The 21,291-nt window shown below is 30.8% G+C and overlaps 1 protein-coding gene across 1 annotated transcript in view; it reads right to left on the bottom strand.

The window, feature by feature from the left end:
• LOC114336871 (mediator of RNA polymerase II transcription subunit 20) overlaps nt 1–19,050 on the bottom strand; it is a 28,646-nt gene extending 9,596 nt beyond the window's left edge. Inside the window, exon 1 of the mRNA XM_028287262.2 lies at nt 18,559–19,050. Coding sequence (XP_028143063.1) covers nt 18,559–18,896 — 338 coding nt within the window. The 5' untranslated portion in view covers nt 18,897–19,050. The remainder of the gene's footprint in view (nt 1–18,558) is intronic.
• Nucleotides 19,051–21,291: the final 2,241 nt, after the last annotated feature.

Genomic DNA, 21,291 nt, shown 5'->3' with positions numbered 1-21,291 from the left:
TCTAATTGTTTATTAAGAAAAAACTTACCATTCTTTTATCGACTTGTTTAACAACATTTAAAAAACAAATACATTATTTTTTTAATTTTCTTATTACTTTGAGTCTTTAACTAGTCATTGCACTTTGCCAAAAAGCTCTGAAAACACTCCTTGGGCAACAATGATTGTTTAAACATTCGATGTCTGGGATAAACATTTAACATAACTTGTAAACTAACAAACAGATCTTCTTGAGATTTTGTAAACTAATAAAGGCACTTAATTACCTTATGATCAAGGTACAATAAGGTCCTTACAACCTATTTAGTAAAAGTTATTAACATTTCCAAAATAGTGCAAAAAACGTGTTTTTTTGCAATTATCTCGGTTAATTCTTGATGGATTTTAACTTGTAAAAATTTAAATTAATCGTTTTTTTGTGATACACAACTTTCATAATACAACTTTTGCTGTAAATATGATACTAAAAATGCTATAGGCAAAAAACAATATTTTCTGACTTTGGCATTTTTTTATAAAAAAATGAGGTCGATTTACGAGTACCTCTGTATGTATTTTTAATTAACTATATACTCCCTACGATTTAGCACCTTCAAATACCTGTATTGATTTTTTTCCCGTTTTTATTTTTCTACCCTGGTCTATTTGTTATATAAAGTTATTAATATAAATCAATACTTTTTGAGTTATTAAAGATCAAACATTTTATTTCTTCGTAAAAATGCACGTTTTAAAGCTGTTTTTCACGTATAATTCAAAAACTACAAAAAAGTACAAAACAGTTATTATTATCAAAATTTAAGATAATAAAAAAGTGAATACACTCCTCACTTAAAGAACTAAACTACTGTTAGTTCAAAGTGAGTTATGCGTAATTGAATGTATATTTTTTTGACGAGTACTCAAATCTAAGAATTTAATCTTAAATAAATAGAAAACTATGCATTTTATAAAATATACCTACAAAACACTTGTCAAAGTACTTCGGAATGCCTATCAAAACGAGCTTCAGAAGTTAATAGCATCAAAATTAAGCAAGTTATGATGAAAATAAGAGAACCCTTTCGAATTTTTTAGGAAAAGGTGAAAATAAAACATACGTCATTTCCACAAAAATTAAAATGTATAGTAATCTTTACAAAAATTTCTTTATATAAGCATAAGTAATGATTTCAACAATTTTCACCGGTTTAGAATGCATATTTTTGAAAAAAAGATATAATTTAATCCATTCAGTGCCAATGACGTTAATTAACGTCATACTTTGCCATTGTCTAGCGCCGGTGACGTTTTTGGACGTCATAAGTAAACTTACGCTCTGCACCTCCGTAAGCGATTGGCGCAGTGAAAAACCCCAGGTTAGGGCGCAGCATTTAATGTGTTAAAAAATCAGAATTTTTAAAACTATCGTAATTTTCATTTTCTTTTGATAATAACTCGAAAAATACTTAATATAGGTAAAAAATTATATATAACTAAATTTTAGTTTTTTCTGTATCAAATATTTTAACATTTCTTACTATTTCTGTAGGGTAAAAAACAACCGAGATAGAAACGTTTAAAGCTTAAATTTTGCTGCGAGAACCATGTAACTGGGGCCATTTAACATTTTATTTTTAAAAAAGTAAGGGGTTAAAAGATTAAATTCAACGTGTTTTTTTAATAGCCCTTGGAATTAACTTTCAAATGGTTTTTAGGTGAACCTGATATCGTAAAAATTAATGCAGTTATTAAAAAAAAACAATAACATTTTTTGGAAAAAATTTTAAAAGATAGATTTTAAAAAATTTTTGGGGCATACATTTTAATGCTACCAACTTGTTCGGGGGCTCATTTGATATATATTTCCAAGTACTTTGACAAATGTTTAATAAGTTTATGTTATAAAATGCATCATTTTCCCGTTATTTAGCTTGAATACTTAGACTTGGGTACTTGCCGAAAAAAATATACATTCAATACGGAACTTACACATTTCTTTAATACATAATAATATGTTCAGTTTTGTTTAACAATGAGATTTCCAAAATACAAATTTAAAATCTTCTGCGATATTGAAATAGTTGAGAAACAGTAGAGATCTGTGACGTCACCTAGTTTAACTATATGGTTATATTTAGGTATATTTCTCGTCTCCTTCTTTACTTTATTGGCCTCCACCTACTTGGGTATTTGGCCAGCTCATCATCGCGGAATAAAGGAAAAATATTTATATTCTAACGACATTTATCGTATGTCATTGTAATAATATATACCAGTTTGTTGAGATTGGAGTTTGATACGGGTTTTGAAGGAAAGGAAAGAAGGTTTACTATGGAAAATAAAACCATTTTGTAAAAGTGCAAGTTTTCTATGAATAGTTCAAACGGCCCAAAAACTAGTGACATCACATAACTGTATTTTCTACTGACGTTTACAATGTCTAATTTAAAATTATATACAATTTTGTTTACTTTGTTGGTGCAGAATGTAAACATATAATTATATGACGTCACGACGCGTTTTGGGATAGCTGCTTTAATTTGAATTTATAATCGTCTTTAGGGGCCAAATGGAACACAAAAACAACTTTTTTATCTTTGATACATGTTTTAAATTATGTTCTGTTGTGATTTATAACATTTTTTTTCGAATTTAAAATTTTATGCGGAAAGAGACAGTGAGGTCGATTTAAATCCGCTCCGCAAAAAAACTTCAAATACGGAAGCTTTGCGAGCAGAAAAATCACCAAATTATTTGCAAAGTGTAAATAAGTGAGTTAAGAAATTTACAGTGTAAATTTAAAAAGAATATTGAAAGTAAGATCCATACATTATTAATCTAGCCTAGTTTTAATAAAATTATATTTTAACTACTAACAGTAAAATAATTACAGTCATAGTCAAGTTTTTTGGCACTGATAAGAAGTCAAGGTCCTATGGGTGGACTAGCCGAAGCTGCTTTCAGCAGTGGTAATTACTAATAAATTGATTTAATTATAATTAAGGTACTTCGGTATCTATCTATCGAAAAATACAGAGTCGGCTTTCTGAACGAAAACAAGAAGATATTGAAGAATAAGAAGATATTGAAGAATAAGAAGATATCGAAGAATAAGAAGATATTGAAGATAAGAAGAAGACATTGTTGATAAATCTAATTTATTCAAGTGAACATTAATTGTTGATATAAATAAATAAATAAGATATTAAATGGTATTTAAATAGTTTTATAATTAAAGTAAAAAATTGAATAATATATAAATATTTTGTAATTAAAGTAAAAAATTTAATTAATTTGATTTAATCAAGTAGGTTTTAATTTGATTTAATATTTGTATTTATAAATACATACCTACTTTAATAATTTGAATAGGAAGAAAGATGGCGGATGGTAATGATAGCATTAATGAGGACGGTAAAAGAAAAAGCAAAGAGGAGCCAGATATATTTAGCAGGAGTAGAAAAGTGAACCGAACACCAGACAGGTCGAAACCATCAACGAATGAAACCAGCAGCCAGAACGAAATGATGGAACTAATGAGACAATTAGCAAGCGATAACAAAAAGAAAAACAAGGACCTGGAAGATATAAAAAATACAATGGGTAATATGATTGAGGAACTAAAAGAAATTAGGAAGGAAAATAATGAATACAAATTGCAAATGAAAGAAATAATAAGAGAAAATGAAAATCTAAAGAAAGAAATGGCTACGATGAAACAAAAAATAGATAAAATAGAAATAACCTTGGAAGCATGTCAGAAAGAAAAGAAGAAAAATAACCTAATAATGAGAGGCTTACCACTAGACACAATAGGAACAGAGCAAATAGAGAACTTCATAGAAGCAAAAATGGGAGTAAAATCAGAAATAAATAGGGTACAAAAGATAAATGAAACAATGTGTGTTATAGAATGTAAAAAATTCGAAGATAAAATGAAAATACTGAAAGCCAAGGGTAAACTAATGAGCTATAAACAACATAGAGTATATATAGAATGTGACCTAACATTAAAAGAGATAGAAATACAAAGAAACCTTAGGAAGATAGCAGCAGAGGAAAAGACTAATGGGAAAAGGACAAAAATTGGATATGGATTCATAATTATTGAAGGCATTAAGTGGAAATGGAACCAAAAAACAAGCCGGATAGAAAAAGTAACATACAATACAGAACCAACTTGTTCAAAAAACTAGCTGTAGAAAACACAATGATGGACCGAGAAACAAAACAGGCAAAGAACAGGGACATGACCAGATTTAAAGATAATAACACAAACGTAAGGAAAAACAAATTGAAGTACAACTTAAACATAGAAAAGAACAGAACAATTTTGAAAATGGCATCATGGAATGTAAGAGGTATAAATGGGAAAGAAATAGAACTGGGGGAAGAAATTAGAGATAAGAACATTGAAATAGTAGCTATAACAGAGACAAAGAAAAAAGGAAGAGGATCAATAATATTAGAAAACGGAATGTTACTAATATACAGTGGAGTGGAAGAAACGAAGAGAGCTCAGGCAGGAGTAGCGTGCCTGATTAAGAAGGATAGTATCAACAAAGTAAAAAATTGGATATATTACAACGAACGTATACTAAGAGTAGACATATACAGGGTGATTGATTAGTGCGAGGAAGCTCAGTAGATCTGTTATAGTAAAAATTACAAAAAAAAGTTATTGGCAAAAATTGTAGGCAGCTTAAAACTCCACATTTTAAAATTAGTTACAATCTTACAGGGTGTTCCATGAGATGGTGGCAGACCAAACTTATGTTTTTTTTAATGGAGCACCCTGTATTTTATTTTAAATTTGAAATCTGCTTCACTTCCACATCTCAACAGTGTAAAGTTTTATTATGTTATACCGGGTATTTAAAAAGTTATAACCAATATTACCTGAAAATCGTATCAAGTTTAACTCCCTGTTTAATTAAAAAGGAGTATAGGAACATTGATCTATTACAACCATAGTTTTATAATAATTTTTAAAAATTATAAAACATATTCGTTTTCATAATATTCGTTAAATCAAATACAGGGTAAGTCAAAATGCAAGTACATTATTTTCTTGGTAATTTTAAATAGAACACCCTGTATTTTATATCACTATTAAAAAGTACTAATATCGTACTTCAAATTTTATGAAGTACTCCCTATACCTAAAGTTATCAGTTTTCTAGATATTTTTATTTTTCCATCAAAGTATTAATTTGGTAGATATTTTAACGTTTACCAATAATTATTGTGAGTTGGCCATGATTGATTTGTCAGAAACTGACAGCTTGACATTATTGTTTATTAATTCAGTAACGAAATAACGACACAGAAAAGAAAACAATTTATTTCAAATAAAATAAAAAATAACCGACGGAAAATTTAAAAAAAAATAACAACACATAAAAAAATAAAAAACAACAGTAATTTTAACTTATCTTACTTAAGTAAGGTGTTAAAAATGACCTCCCAAAACATCTATGCATACTTGAAAGTGGTCATTGAAAGAGGTGCTTACATTACTAAGCATTTGTAAAGAAATATTTTGAAATGCAATTCGGACTCTATTTTTCATATCATCCCTTGTTGTTGGAGGTATTTTATATACTTCGTTCTTAACGTAACCCCAAAAAAATGAGTCCATGTTATTGAAATCTGGTGACCTTGGGGCCACCTTACCGGTCCATCCCTTCCTATCCATCCCTTCCGATCCATATTTCACCAAACTGATCATTAAGTTCACCACGTACTAATTCGTTGTGGTGAGCAGGAGCACCGTCATGTAGAAACCACATTTGTTCAAGTATATTAAGTGAAACCTCTTCTAATAATATCACTAACTGATTTACGATAAAATCTAAATAAATCTCATTATTTAAGTTATCTTCAAAAAAATATGGTCCTACTACATGGTTACCGACGATACCTCCCCACACATTTAGAGACCATCTTGTTTGACTATGTGTTACTATGTGGTATGGATTACTTGTTGAATAGTAGTGAAAGTTATGCCTATTAACAGAACCGTTTCGATGGAATGTAGCTTCATCACCAAATATAACATAATCAAAAAAATCTCTCTGCTCACTAATTTTTTCCAAGGCCCATTCACACAATACTATGCGTTTCTGAAAATCATCATTATTTAATTCTTGGTGCTTTTGAATATGATAAGGGTGCATCTTGTTTTTAGATAGAATGTTTTGAACAGAGTAGTAACTAAGTTTTTGTTCATTGGAAATACTCCTTATACTTGTGTGTGGGTTTTCTGTAACTGCCATCAACACACTCATTTCGTTTTCCTCTGTCACACTAGTTTTTGTTCGTTCATGTTCTTCATAATTCACTGAACCAGTGCGGTTAAATCGATCTTTAAAATTTTCAAATGTATCTTGTCTAGGTTGCCACCTATCTGGAAACCGTTCTTGATAAATTCTAGCTGATATAGTAATGAATTTTTATTGCATTCCCCCAAAATCCAGATCATATCTACCATTTCATCAGGAGTAAAATTCATTATTGCTAATTCAAATTGAATTAATGACTGAATTACTAAATAATAATTGTTGCTAATTTACCATGTACCCCAATATTGAATTAATAAACAATGTCAAACTGTCAGTTTCTGACAAATCAATCATGGCCAACTCACAATAATTATTGGTAAACGTTAAAATATCTACCAAATTAATACTTTGATGGAAAAATAAAAATATCTAGAAAACTGATAACTTTAGGTATAGGGAGTACTTCATAAAATTTGAAGTACGATAGTAGTACTTTTCGATAGAGATATAAAATACAGGGTGTTCTATTTAAAATTACCAAGAAAATAATGTACTTGCATTTTGACTTACCCTGTATTTGATTTAACGAATAATATGAAAACGAATATTTTTTATAATTTTTAACAATTATCAAAAAACTATGGTAGCAATAGATCAATGTTCCTATACTCCTTTTTAATTATACAGGGAGTTAAACTTGATACGATTTTCAGGTAATATTGGTTATAACTTTTTAAATACCCGGTATAACATAATAAAACTTTACACTGTTGAGATGTGGAAGTGAAGCAGATTTCAAATTTAAAATAAAATACAGGGTGTTCCATTAAAAAAAACATAAGTTTGGTCTGCCACCATCTTACGGAACACCCTGTAAGATTGTAGCTAATTTGAAAATGTGGAGTTTTAAGCTGCCTACAATTTTTGCCAATAACTTTTTTTTTGTAATTTTTACTATAACAGATCTACTGAGCTTCCTCACACTAATCAATCACCCTGTATATGGATACAGAGGAAACCAATACAAACCTAATCATATGCTATGGACCAGATGAAGACGCAACAAAAAACGAAAAGAATGAGTTCTGGGACAAATTACAAGAAGTGATAAATGATTGTACAGAGAAAATGGTGATCACAGGAGACATGAACAGTAGAGTGGGGAAAGAAGCAGAAAAATGGAACAATGTCATCGGACCGTATGGGGAGGAAAAAATAAACAAAAATGGAAAATTACTACTTGAATTCTGTCTAGACAATAACCTGGTGATTATGAACACACACTTCCAACATAAAAGGATACACAAGATCACAAGAGAAGTCAAATCAAGAGACGAACAATCAATTATAGACTATACTATAGTGCAAAAAACAGAGAAGAACTGGATAAGAGACGTAAGGGTGAAAAGGAGTTATGAAATTGGTAGTGACCACTATCTACTAGAAACCACATTCAAAAGCAAAAGAAAAGAAATAAAAAGAAATGAGAACATAAACAGAGAACACAAAGAAATAATAAAAATTTATAAACTAAGGGAAGAAACAACGAAAATAAGATACACAGAAGGGCTAGAGAAAGAAATAGACAATGAACATATAATAACAGAAACAATAGAAGAAGAATGGGGAAAATTTAAAAATGCGATGATAAAAACAGCTAAATCAATATGTGGAACCACAAGAAATAACAACAGAGGGAAACGAACGTCTTGGTGGAACGATGAAGTGAAAAGAGAAATAAAAGAAAAGAAGAAATTATGGAAAGAATACATACAAGACAAAACACAACAAAAATATGAAAATTATAAGAGAAAAAGAACAAAAGTTAAAGAGATAGTTAGGAAAGAGAAAAAGAAAAGTTGGGAAAAATTCGGAGAAAAAATGGAAGAAAACAGCACAGAAAACGTAAAATTATTTTATAGAACACTGAAAAACCTAAGAAGCAACAAAGAAACGAAACTGAAACAAATAATGAACAAGGAAGGAATAATAATAAATGACGATAAAACAATAATGGAAAGATGGAGGGAACATTTCCAGCTGTTACTGAATGGAAATCAAATGAACACAATGGAGAAGGAAAGCCACATAAAGAGAGTATCCATAAGAAACACGGAAAATCCAGAAACTATAGAAAAAGAAGAACTAGAAGAAGCAATAAGAAAGATAAAGATTGGAAAAGCACCAGGAAGCGATGAAGTAGCACCAGAAATGATGAAATATATAGGAATAAAAGCAAAAGAAAAATTGTTATACATATATAACCTAATATGGAAGAGAAAAGTAATACCCAGAGAATGGACAAATGCAGTAATTATACCTATATACAAAAAAGGAAACACAAGAGACTGTAAGAACTATAGAGGTATATCACTACTATGTGTAGCAGCAAAAGTATACGAAACCATAATAGAAAGGAAAATCAGAAAAGAAATAGAACATAAATTAGAGGACGTACAAAGTGGATTCAGGAAAGGACACAACACACAAGACCATATATTTACCATGCAACAAGTAGTAGAAAAAGCATTAAAGAAAAATAGAGAAATATACCTGAGCTTTATAGACATGGAAAAAGCCTTCGACTCAGTCAAAAGAAAAGATATATGGGAAAGCCTAAAGAAGAAGGAAGTAAGCGAAGAACTGATAGAAGCAACAAAGAGTATATACATGAAAACAACAAATACAGTAAGAATGTTAAATATACAGTCAGAACCATTTGAAACAACTCAAGGAGTTAGACAAGGGGGAAGTCTCAGCCCAGTGCTATTCATAAATGTAATAGATGAGATAGTGAAAGAATGTAAGAAAACTTTCAAGAAATACTGCATCGGTTGGAACAGAATGCAAATGATAAACGCTGAGATGTGTATATTTGCAGACGACATAGTATTAATTGCGGAAACAGCAGAAAAACTGAAATACAACTTAGAGAAATGGAACCTAGAAGCAAGCAAATACAACTTAAACGTAAACAAAGAGAAGACTCAGATAATGAAAATATCAAGGAAACAAGGGACGGAAGATCAAATAGAAATAATGATAGACCAACATCAATTAATACAGACAAATTCATACAAATACTTAGGAACAGTAATCAACAACAAAGGAGACATAGAGGACGATCTTAACAACAGAATGGAAAACACAGGAAAACTATTCCAAGCACTAAATAGAGGATTCCTTAATAACAAAGAAATATCAACAAAGACCAAGATGACAATATACAAAACAATATATAGACCTACGGTGACATATGGAGCAGAAAATTGGATATTAAACAAAAGACACCAGAGCAGAATACAGGCAGCAGAGATGAAATACCTCAGAAGAACGATAGGAGTAAAAAGAACAGATAGAATCAGAAATGAAGAAATAAGAGAAAGACTCAAAATCAAGCCGATACTCGACTCAATCAAGAAGAAAAAATTGGCATGGTTCGGACATCTAACCCGGATGGACAATGATAGACAAGTGAAAAGAGTGTGGGAAGCCAAACCAATAGGTAAGAATAGAAGAGGAAGGCCCATCAAAGAATGGAACAGTGACATTTCGCAGATACTGCAGAGTAAGGGTAAGACTTGGCAGGAAGCAACACAGATGGCATCCAATAGGAAGGAATGGAGAAAGTTCGTTAAGAGCTAGGACAATCCAGAAGATTGTAAAATATTGTAATTTATTGAATTGTAATTTAATGAATTGTATTATAAATGGCCCTACACCGAAAGGTACTAATGGGTCTACTGATTAAGTAAGTAAGTAAGTAAAATTTTATGCAAGTTCCCTATTACCTATAACTCACTGTTAGTTAACATTAAAAGGTTTTTTCATTTTTTATTAGCTTCAATTGTAGTACAGTGGAACCCCGATAACCCGGAAGTCCGGCTTACCCGGACCGATTTTTATCAGACAAACATTTCAACAATAAAAATGTTAAAACATTTTCTCTGTAGCCGCTTCTGGAATGTCTTAAAAATATCGAATTTCATTGATAAAATGCGCATATCCCACCGATCTTCGCTTCGACCATAATATAATATTTGAGAGATGATGGGTATTTGTGTAATTTGAACTATACGATAGTAAAAATGACTCATGGCACACGGCGGCGGCGGCAGAGCAACGTTTATCTCGGGCTATCGGAAACAATAGGCACCTGTTATTGCTTTATTTCCAACTCTCTTAGCATTGTTTAAAAAAGGCTAAAAGACTATTTACAAAATTCTTTTTTAACAATGGTATTTTAAACAATGAAAGAGCCACTGTTTAAATAACATAACATCGTTCCGATGGCAGACGTAATTGACAAAACCGAAACTGACTGAGTTTTTTTACCTAGAAATGAACAATACTCTATACTGTCTATACTATACTCTATACAGTTATAGGTAAGCTAGATGTGTACTGTACATATATATTTCATGTTATTTCAATTATAACGGACTTTATCTATAAGTATACCGTATTTTATTAATTTTTACCATACTCTCCGGCTAACCCGGATGGGCCGCGGTCTCGATTAATCCGAGTTATCGAGGTTCCACTGTGTTAATAATTTTTTTGTAAAAACTCATAGTTTTTGAGTTATTTATGAAAAATCGGTTAAAAACTTGCATTTTTCTCACGAAAAATTAAAATCTTTGATCTTTAATAACTCAGAAAGTTTTGATTTATGTTAATAACTTTATATAACAAATTTTGCTTAGAATGTTTGTTAAGTTTCATCTGTCTACTCGTCTCCTTTCCCATTATAACCTGGAAGGCTCTGTTGGTCAGCATGTTGTCAATGAGGTTAATTATCTTTCTGCAGGGGATAATGCGGGCCAGTTTATATATTAATCCCTGTCTCCAAACAGTATCATATGCTGCTGTTAGATCTATAAATACTGTTGCTGTCTTTTGTTTCTTTTGAAAACTAGCTTCTATAAAAGTTGTTAATGACAGCACTTGGTCCGTACAGCTTCGATGAGGGCGGAAGCCAGCTTGTTCAATGGGGACATTTTCTAGTATCCTGTGACTAATTCTGTTGAGGAGAAGCTTTTCTAATAGTTTATATACCATGCTGAGTAGAGCTATGGGGCGGTAGTTTTCTGGCTTATCGTTTGATTTGCCCGGTTTCGGAATTGCAATTATCTTTGTTCGCTTAAGTGAGAAAGGAATGTTACCTGACTGAAGTATATCATTAAAGAACATTGCAGGCCACTGTTTCGTGTATGCACCACTGTGTATCAAGAACTCTGGATGGATACCATCAAAGCCAGGTGCTTTACCTGATTTCATTTCTTTCAGCGCATGTGTGATTTCAGAAATAAGTATTCGTTCTGTTCATTTGTTTTAATGCCCTTAAGTCTCTTTTCACGTTGGTAGTATGTGTTCGATCTCGTGGAGCTCTGGATAGAGATACTATATGGGAGGCAACCTTGTTAGGAGACATTTTAGACTCTCTGGATTCCAGCTGGTTAGCTCCTCCAATTTTCCGCAACAAGGACCATGCCTGCCGGCTTGATTTTTTGAAGTCAAGGTTTTCGACAGTCTTTATCCATTTTTGGCGTCTAGCTGTATCGATGTTGTGTAAAAATTAAAGTAAATTTTGATCTACACAACTATTCATTAAACTTAACAAATATTTCTATACAATAGGAAAAAAGTTTTTACATAGCTTTTTTCATCATTCATTTATTATTAAATTTTTTCTACATTTTCACTTTTTTAAACTTCTTAGTGATATTCCATAGTTTTTCATTATACTATAGATAATTATAACTTCACATTACAATTGGTTTAATTTAATTTAATTTACTTACTGCATTACCTTAACACAGCTTCAACTCTGAGTCAGTTATGAATGATTTTAAATTTTGACTAATTTTGACAATTTTAATATTTTTTAAATATAAAAAAGTTTTAACAAATTACTACTGTTCAATTTTATATTCAACTACAATTTTTAAACAGAGAAAATAAATATTCACAAACAGATCATATTTATTACACAAACGAACAATTTTTCTTAAAGTCGCACACCCAACACAACATCTAACTATCATATAATAAAAGCTACATTTATAAATAAGATAACATCACCATAGTTTTTTGTTTTGTAGCATTTGATTTTACTTTAACCGGACCTCATGATGCTGTATAAATTGTAAACAGCGAAACCGGTCGTCAGTAGTAAAATAAATTGTTTGTGAGAACGTCTCTCTTTTCTTTACTACACTAGTATGGACCCACATATGCAACACATTCATTATTTATGAATCATGAAAACATAAAATAACGTACAACTCCAACTTAAATAGAAAAAAAAAATAAGAATTTTAAAAATTGATCATTGATTAATACAATAAAACCTGTCAGAATCGGCCACTAAAAATGAAGGAACTATTGGCCGATATAGAAAGGTGACCGATATTTCCAGTTTTTGTAGTCCGCAAATACATAAAAGATAATTGGAACTTTGTTTATTTTGTTAATAAAAGCAAATATAATTCTATACATACACGGAAACGTCGGAAACTACTAAAACTACTTTAATATCCCAATATAAAACAAAACTATACTACGGAAAAAACATATTGATGTTAAGCTTTTTTAAGAATGATTTTGCAAATTTTTCATGTTAAGAATTCTTCAACCCACTTTTATTTTATTATATCCTTTGATAATTTGAGTTTTTACACCATATTTTTCGGCCAACTGTTGTGAATTGTAATCATACTTATAAATACTGACAAACGTTTCTCTTTTACAACCCTTTTATGATATTTTATGATAGGATTTTAAGAACCTATTGTGACCACCGACCCGATGAAGGCTAATCTCCTGTTTAGGTAGATACAATAGGTCCTAATAAATAGTACTGGGAATTTCCATCAACAAATAGACAAAATTATTTTAACAAAATTATTTTGGCTCACATTCACATTCAATTACTATAAAATGGGCTTTAAAAATGTTATTATTTGGCCGTATTATAAAGGTGGTCGTAAATAGCAGGTCATAAATAAGCGAATATACATATATAATTGGTTTGCGGAATTTTGAAACAGGCCGTAAGTACAGGTGGCCGATTTTGGCAGGTGGCCGGTAACAGGTTTTACTGTAATCAGTATAGGTAACACCACTTACGCTCACTGATTAATTTTATTGGCTTTTAAGATAACTATTTTTTCAAAGTTTCATCAGTTCTTCAGAGCATTTCTTGAAGGGCTATTAATTATTATGACATAAGAGAATAGGCGTTTGCTTGACTTTGCGAATGTACTGATAATGAAAACGGCGTTTTTGCGTGTTGCTATTAATTTGCTCTCCCACATGCAGCAACAAGTTTATACTTGCGAGAAGTACTCGGAAAATGTACTCGTATAATAAACGCAGGTACCGGGTATTTTACACATATGCTACGGGTACGAGTACCGAGTACTTTAATGAAAATGTACTCGAGTACCGGGTAGTGAGTAACCAAAATATACTCAGAGTACAAAATTCGGGTACTTGTACCCGGGTATTGCCCAGCTCTGCTGACAATATGCTGACAATATTCTATTCGACTGAGTGCGTTGTAAAACAAAGATAGATTTGGAGAATATTACCACGGACATTGTGTTCATTTTTTTTCGAATCCTGAAAAAACCAATAAATATTTTTGAAAAATTTAAACGCAGAATGCAAGACTAAATTATTACCGAGGGCCGAAAGTCCCTTAGAATAAATAAAATTTTATTTTGAATGAGATATTTGAAATTAAAAATCACACTAAATTTTTTCTTAGTTTATAACCCCTGTAACCTATTAAAATAAACATTATAGAAGCTCTCAGGGACTTTCGGCCCTCGCTAACAACGTAGTCTTTCATTCTGCGTTTAAATTTTTCAAAAATACTTATTAGTTTTCTAAGGATTCGAAAAAAAAAATGAATCCCCATTTGAATAGCATTGCAGCCGAAAATACGTACCCATCCTCTTAAGGAAATACACAATATATAACTTTATATATATATATATATATATATATCTGGACCTCGGAGGTAAACTACCCTATGTCATTTCAAGCAACTGTGTTTAGAGTGTGTTTGCAACAAAGTTTAGATCACCTAGGATGTTAATAAAAGTCTCATATATGCCATAATTGGTTGAAAGACAATATGACCAATATACCGGGTGTCCACTTATATTTTCCCCCATTTTAACTGCCTATAACTTCTAAACGGCTCAAGATAGAAATATGCGGTTTTCGCTAAAATGTTTTATTTTAGTAAAAGTTTTGTTTGAATGGATTTAATTTTTTATGTCGCTTTCAAATACGAAAAAAAAATGGCGGATTTTTGAAAAAAACTTTGTTGACTTTTTTTTAATGGAACACCCAGTATATTTTTTTGTAAATTGAAAGAAAGGTCATCCACCTATACAGCAATATAAAGTTCTTAAAAATCGGTTGTCAAATCACTGAGTAATTAATTTTTAAAATGTGATGTGCAACGTGGATATCACATACCTGAATAACATAAACATAACTAAGCAAAATGATATTATGTTATGTGATTTCCACATTGCATCTCTCATTTTAAAGATTAATAATTGCTGTCATTTGACAACCGGTTTTAAAAAATTTTATATCGCCGGATAGGTAAATGACCGTTTTTTCAAGTTTTTAGGTAAATGACCATTTTTTATATCGCTTTTAAATAAAAAATGGCGGATTTTTGAAAAATAAACGTTGTTGCTTTTTTTATTAAAACACCCAGTATATTTTTTTTGTAACTTGAAAAAACGGTCATTTACCTATCCAGCGATATAAAATTTTTTTAAATCGGTTGTCAAATGACTGGGCAATTAATTTTTAAAATGAGAGATGCAATGTGGAAATCACATAACATACATGTAATATCATTTTGCTTATGTTATTTAGGTATGTGTTATCCACGTTGCACCTCTCATTTTAAAAATTAATTACTCAGTGATTTGATAACCGATTTTGAAAAACTCTATATTGCTGGATAGGTGAATGACCTTTCTTTCAATTAACAAAAAAATATAGTGGGTGTTGCATTAAAAAAAAAAGTCATCAACGTTTTTTTCAAAAATCCGTCATTTTTGTTTTCGTAATTGAAAGCGATATAAAAAATTCAATCCATTCAGACAAAACTTTTACTAAAATAAAACATTTCAGCGAAAAGCGCACATTTCTATCTTGAGCCGTTTAGAAGTTATAGGCAGTTAAAATGGGGGAAAATATAAGTGGACACCCGGTATAACCAATATGTATTCGTCGTGTGCAAGTACTTGAAGGGGATACGAGAAACGATCGTACACACATAGTGGAGAAATCTTACAACTTCCTTAAATAATTCATTGTCAATTGAAATTGGTATATTTCATATCTACTGTCAATGAAGAAGAAAAATTATATGTTGCTCCACAATATTGATATGATATGCAAATATCATATTATAAAAGTAAATTTAATTAATTGTATTTTGCTTGTAGTAGTGCATTTTAATAATTAATTTTATTTACTACATACAATAGGGATGTTCACAAAAAATTTAATAGTCATTTTAAACATGTAAAACGATTAAGAAACACCCTAGGAATAATTCTCTAAAATATTAAGAAAATTAAAAAAGCCTGTCCAGGAAAAAAACTTCATTAGAAATCTAGCATTATTTGAAATTTCAAGAAAACGCTTCTGATGTCACTAGTCGTATACCCCAGTGCGCACCATGTCCACAGTGCTACTCTTTAGGTATGTACCTGTTGACGTTAGTTCAGGTCATTTTATGTTGTAGTATTTTGTTCTCTTATTGTTTTATCAGGGGTAACGTGGAGTTTTATGGTGAATTTGTTTAATTTAAAGTGGATAGACAGTTTCTAAGGACATATTTTGGGTAGTACAAATAAATAAATAAAATGAAAGGTTTTAAAAAAGTCGATTCGCTTAACCTACCTACTGTAGATGTAACAATGCTGTCTGATTTCTTGTCATCTTGTAAAGAAATAAATCAACCAATAAAGAGTAGTGGAATAGTGGAATTTTAATAAGGTACAGGGGTGAAAAATAAAAGAGAAATTTAGTGTGATTTTTAATTTCAAATATTTCATTCAAAGGAAACTTTTTGTTTATTCTAACGGACTTTTGGCCCTCAGTAATAACGTAATATGTAATCTTTAATACTGCGTTCAAATTGTTCAAAAATATTTATTAGTTTTTGCCCTACTAATTTAAATGATGTCTAGTTTATAGGGTCTGTCGCTAATAAGAATAGGTACTTTATTACTATGTTATGGATACGAAGTCTTTTAAACCTCCAGACAAATTGAAAGATCATGTACTTTTTATTGTTGTAAAATATTTCTTGCTAACCTATTTTGTTGCCTGGATATTTAGAAACAGATAGAACAGATAGAACAGATTTTAGAAGTCCAATTTACGAAGTTTTCGACTGTAGGTAGGTAGGTATTAAGAATTTTTATAATTTATTTTTTTATAACCACGCTAACTTAAATCTAAAACATATCATAGAATTGGGTAAAAAAGAGTATGTACTTAATTTAAAAACTCATTTATTTAGGAAAAGATCAATAACTTACAATAAAGAAGTGATCTTCGCAAGAGAAAAGCTTGGTTTTTATTGATACATACTTCTTTTTTATGTTTCTTTTTACAATTTAAATTAGCTGGAACTGTAATAAAAATCTTGTCCGAATTGTTTTTAGACCACTTATTTGGTTTCATTTTTACAAATTAAATACGTGAAGAACTGCACACATTCAAATACACTTCGTAAATAAGTATACAAAGCTGGTCGTCGATCAAAGACGATACGACTGCTGACATCACAGACCGTAGCCTCGCTGCAGGGTACCGTTTTTCTAGCCTCCAAGAAAATCAACATTATGAACTCATTTATCTTAAAAATATACATTTTTAAACAGTTTTATGATTACCACGTTTTTATATACCTTATAATCTATTGAATTTAACTATATTTAAAAATTAGTGAACATCCCTATTGTTTACCTTTTAATAACATAACCTTAATATTACTTTTTCTTCTTATAATTTTTTTGGGCTATGGCCTTGACAATTGTCCAGCAACCATTACTAATAATATAATTAGCCAATATAATTAAAAGTGCTAAAAATGTTGCTGAGATATGAAATCAGGTGTCGCTTTTCCGAACTTGCATGGTCCCAATAATCCAACTAATAAAATAAGTGGATAAAAAAATAAACTTATTCAAAACAATACAATGTCGACATAGTGTAGTTTACCTTCGAGGTCTAGATATATGAAAGTGGGAAATGTAATGTTTTATTGTAATTTTTGACATACCTATGCATATATTATGTATGTAACAAAGGGCTAATAAAAATATCTACATATCTATCTCATGACTTTTATTAGCTAAACTCTAACAGCGTGACTGAAAATGTAATTCAAAATTTTCAAGTATAATTTTCTAGTTAATGAATGTTTTTGTACTCGGGTATCTATACATATCTAAACAATCTCTATATTAACCATGAATGTGGTGTCAAGGTAAAAGTTGTTAAGTCAAGTTTTGGTCCTTTTGAGTTACCTAAGTGGACAAACGGACAGATTGCGATCTATATTTGTGGGTAAAAAATCCGTAACTCCATAAATAAAGTAGTATACAACGATTAAAGCATACACAATAGATGGTGAACATAAATAATGTAAGTCAAATCTTGCGATTTCTCGAATCAAATCTCAATACGACGATTTCTGACTTAAGAACTTTTACCCTGACACCACAGAATTAATAGTTGTAGGAACTTTTCACAAAAATTAGCCCGACATACCAGCAGAATTACATATAATACTGTGGCTATATTTTAGTGCTTATCCAGTTTCATTGAATCTGTCTTTTTTTTATTTTAGCTTTTGTTCCATTTTCTTGTATCCCGTCAAGGGATATTTCATTTAAATTTATATTCTTGTAATATTGTTAGATATTTTTAACATAACCAGTAAATAAAAATAATATCTATAAAATAACAATTTGTTTTAAATACATATTGTTAGATATAATCCAACACGCAACTGATTGTGTGACAGAAAGCAGTGCGTCCCTGGTTAAAACAACCATTTTAAGTGAACCTTAATATCCACTAATATTAGGGTGACTAAACTCCATAATAAACCCTTCAAAGTGATTAGGGACAGGCAGTTTTGGAAAAATATACTAGAATAGGCATGAGATATGTAATAAGGGTACAATATAACTATTAAGTTGCTTGAAAAGTATTATTAACTTATATTTACCTTGGTCCCTTTGACTCTGCTTTCGTTTGTTTTTTGGAAGTATAAAAATGGGACATTTTCATCATTAGCAAATCAAACAATCCATCAGTGGCTAATGGAATTGTTTTGGTACCAGTTTCAAGCAACGAAAATACAGTAGCAGGTTGTTCTGAATTATGTAGAACATGAACTGTCCTAGGGTGTCCCAACTGTTGTACAGAAGTGTATGTTTCACAGTCTACTAAAAATTGACCTTGCTGAGTAGCCCCTAAAGCTAAAATTCGTTTAGATAAAAGCTCAATAGTTTGAGGTCCTGTTTTGTTATCAATTGGAAATTGACTTAAAATTGTTACTCCCATGCTACTTGTGCTTATTCTCTATTTTGGGCTTTTATTTATTTTTATTTTGACTTGTTTATTGTTATTGTTATTGACCATGCACTTTTAAGGTTATGTTCAGTCATTCAGACTTTGAGTTCAGTCAAATGACAGACCTTAGACAAGGAAAGAGACTCTCTTTCCTTGTCTATGACAGACCATAAAGTTAGCATAGAGAGGTGTCATTCAGAGCGAAGTGACGACCGTGACGACACCATCTTTTTTATTTGGATTAGTGCTGTTTCACTCTTACGCATAGTAAAGCTGCAACAGTTGTTCTGGCCTTCCCCCTCGGTGGCCTTTTCCGGCGTGGTGGGGAGACTTCAATTTTTGACGTTACGTCACAAGAGTTTAGAATCTGACATTTGATCTGACAGAATCCCATTTTTAAATTTTTTGCGGTAATCTTTTTTGATCTTTGAATGTGTACAATATACTTTGTATAGTATTGACAGTATTGTGTATAATTTGTATTGTTATTAAATAACATATATTAAGATAAATTTTATCTTATAATATCCTAGTTTACTTTATATTTTTGTATTTGAAATTGTGCTGTTGTTTCCCGAAAATACTATAGGTATTTTGAACTGTTTATGAAAAGTTATTTATTATAGTTGTTGTACATCGTACCTATTGTAGGAGCCTAAATATTAAGAATATTTATATATAAGGTGAGTTAAATCGTTAAAATTAAGGTATTTAACGTAATAATAATGTTGATGAAATTTTAGAATGCCAGGTACAAACTGCAGTGTGGCCGTTTGTAGAAATAATTTTTATAAAAACAAGAAGTCTGCTGATGATGCTGATCAACAAATAGCATTTTTCACGTTTCCCAAAGATAAAAAACTAGAAAAAATATGGATTGAGCGCTGTTGCGGAAAAGATGAAATAAAAACAAAAACTGCTAGAGTATGTAGTAATCATTTCAAGAAGGATGATTTTGTGGATGATATGTATGCTCGAATAATGGGAACTAGACCTAAATTAAAATTAAAGAATGGAGGTAAGTATTGTTTTCTAATATAGTCTGTTCGCTAAACTCAGACGCAACTGGCTAGATATTTTAGTCGATAATTTTTTTGTTTTTTGCCAATTTTGCAAAAATTGGTAAAATTACTAACTATTTAGTGATTATTAACTATTTAGTAATTATTTTTTATTACCGACTAAAACATTTAGAAAGTTGCGTCTGAGTTTAGCGAACAGACTATGTTCTGTTTCTTATCATCACTATTTTGTAGCAATTCCAAGTGAAAACTTAAAATATCTGGGCGATGTTTCAAAACAAACAACAGCAATAAGTGATAAAATGATAGAAATGAAAACACAAAAAGCTATCGTTGAAGAACTATTAGAGGTATACTCACATGAAAGAATCATTGATGTGTCTGATGTGCCCAGTACAAGCAATGAATCGGAGGAAGATATTTTAAAACGAAAATATGAGGAGTTGCTTAAAGAGAATAAAAAACTGAAAGAGAAATTAGAAGAAAATGAACAAGATTTGTATACTACCAGAACGAGGATTGTAGAACTAAATAAAAGAATCAAATAAAAAGATATTGATAGTGAAAAAAATATTTTGAAACGCTTGGGTCACATGTTTAGTAAAAACGAAATTGAAATTATTTTGAAAAAGAAAACGAGGGCATGTTGGACGACGGAAGAAATTTCAAAAGCTTTCACAATAAGGTATTTTAGTAGAAGGTGTTACCTTTATCTAAGAAATACCCTTAAATACCCATTACCTGGAATATCAACATTACAGAATTGGGCTGCACACATTAATCTTAGATCTGGTCTCCTACAAGATGTACTTCAGGTGATGTATGTTGCTGGAAAATCTAAAACTGAGCTACAAAGAGTAACCGTCTTGTCCTATGATGAAATGAAAGTCTGTGCCCAGTATGAATATGACCAAAAAGAGGATGAAGTTGTTGGCCCTCATAGGTACATGCAAGTAGTGATGGCCAGAGGACTTTTTGATAAATGGAAGCAACCAGTGTACATTGGCTTTGATACAAGTATGACTGACAATATTTTACATTCAATAATTACTGAGTTGCATAATGTAAACTATAATGTAGTTGCATGCGTATCGGATTGTGGGGGAGGGAATCAAGGACTTTGGAAAAAATTGAATATTTCTGTTGATACCACCTATTTTACACATCCAGTCACAAAAGCACATATTTACATGTTTGCTGATGCTCCCCATCTTCTAAAATTAACAAGAAACTGGTTAATCGACACAGGATTTGAACTTGAAGATGGAAGTGTATTAAAAAAAGATCTATTAAAAGAACTAATTGAAGCTGCAAAAACAGAAATAAGTTCCCTGTATAAGCTGACTTTAGATCATTTAGAGGTA

This window comes from Diabrotica virgifera, chromosome 1 (genome assembly GCF_917563875.1).
Source record: "Diabrotica virgifera virgifera chromosome 1, PGI_DIABVI_V3a".
Taxonomy (NCBI): domain Eukaryota; kingdom Metazoa; phylum Arthropoda; class Insecta; order Coleoptera; family Chrysomelidae; genus Diabrotica; species Diabrotica virgifera.
Note: the sequence above shows the minus strand (reverse complement) of the source record. Positions and strands in the feature narration are given on the sequence as shown.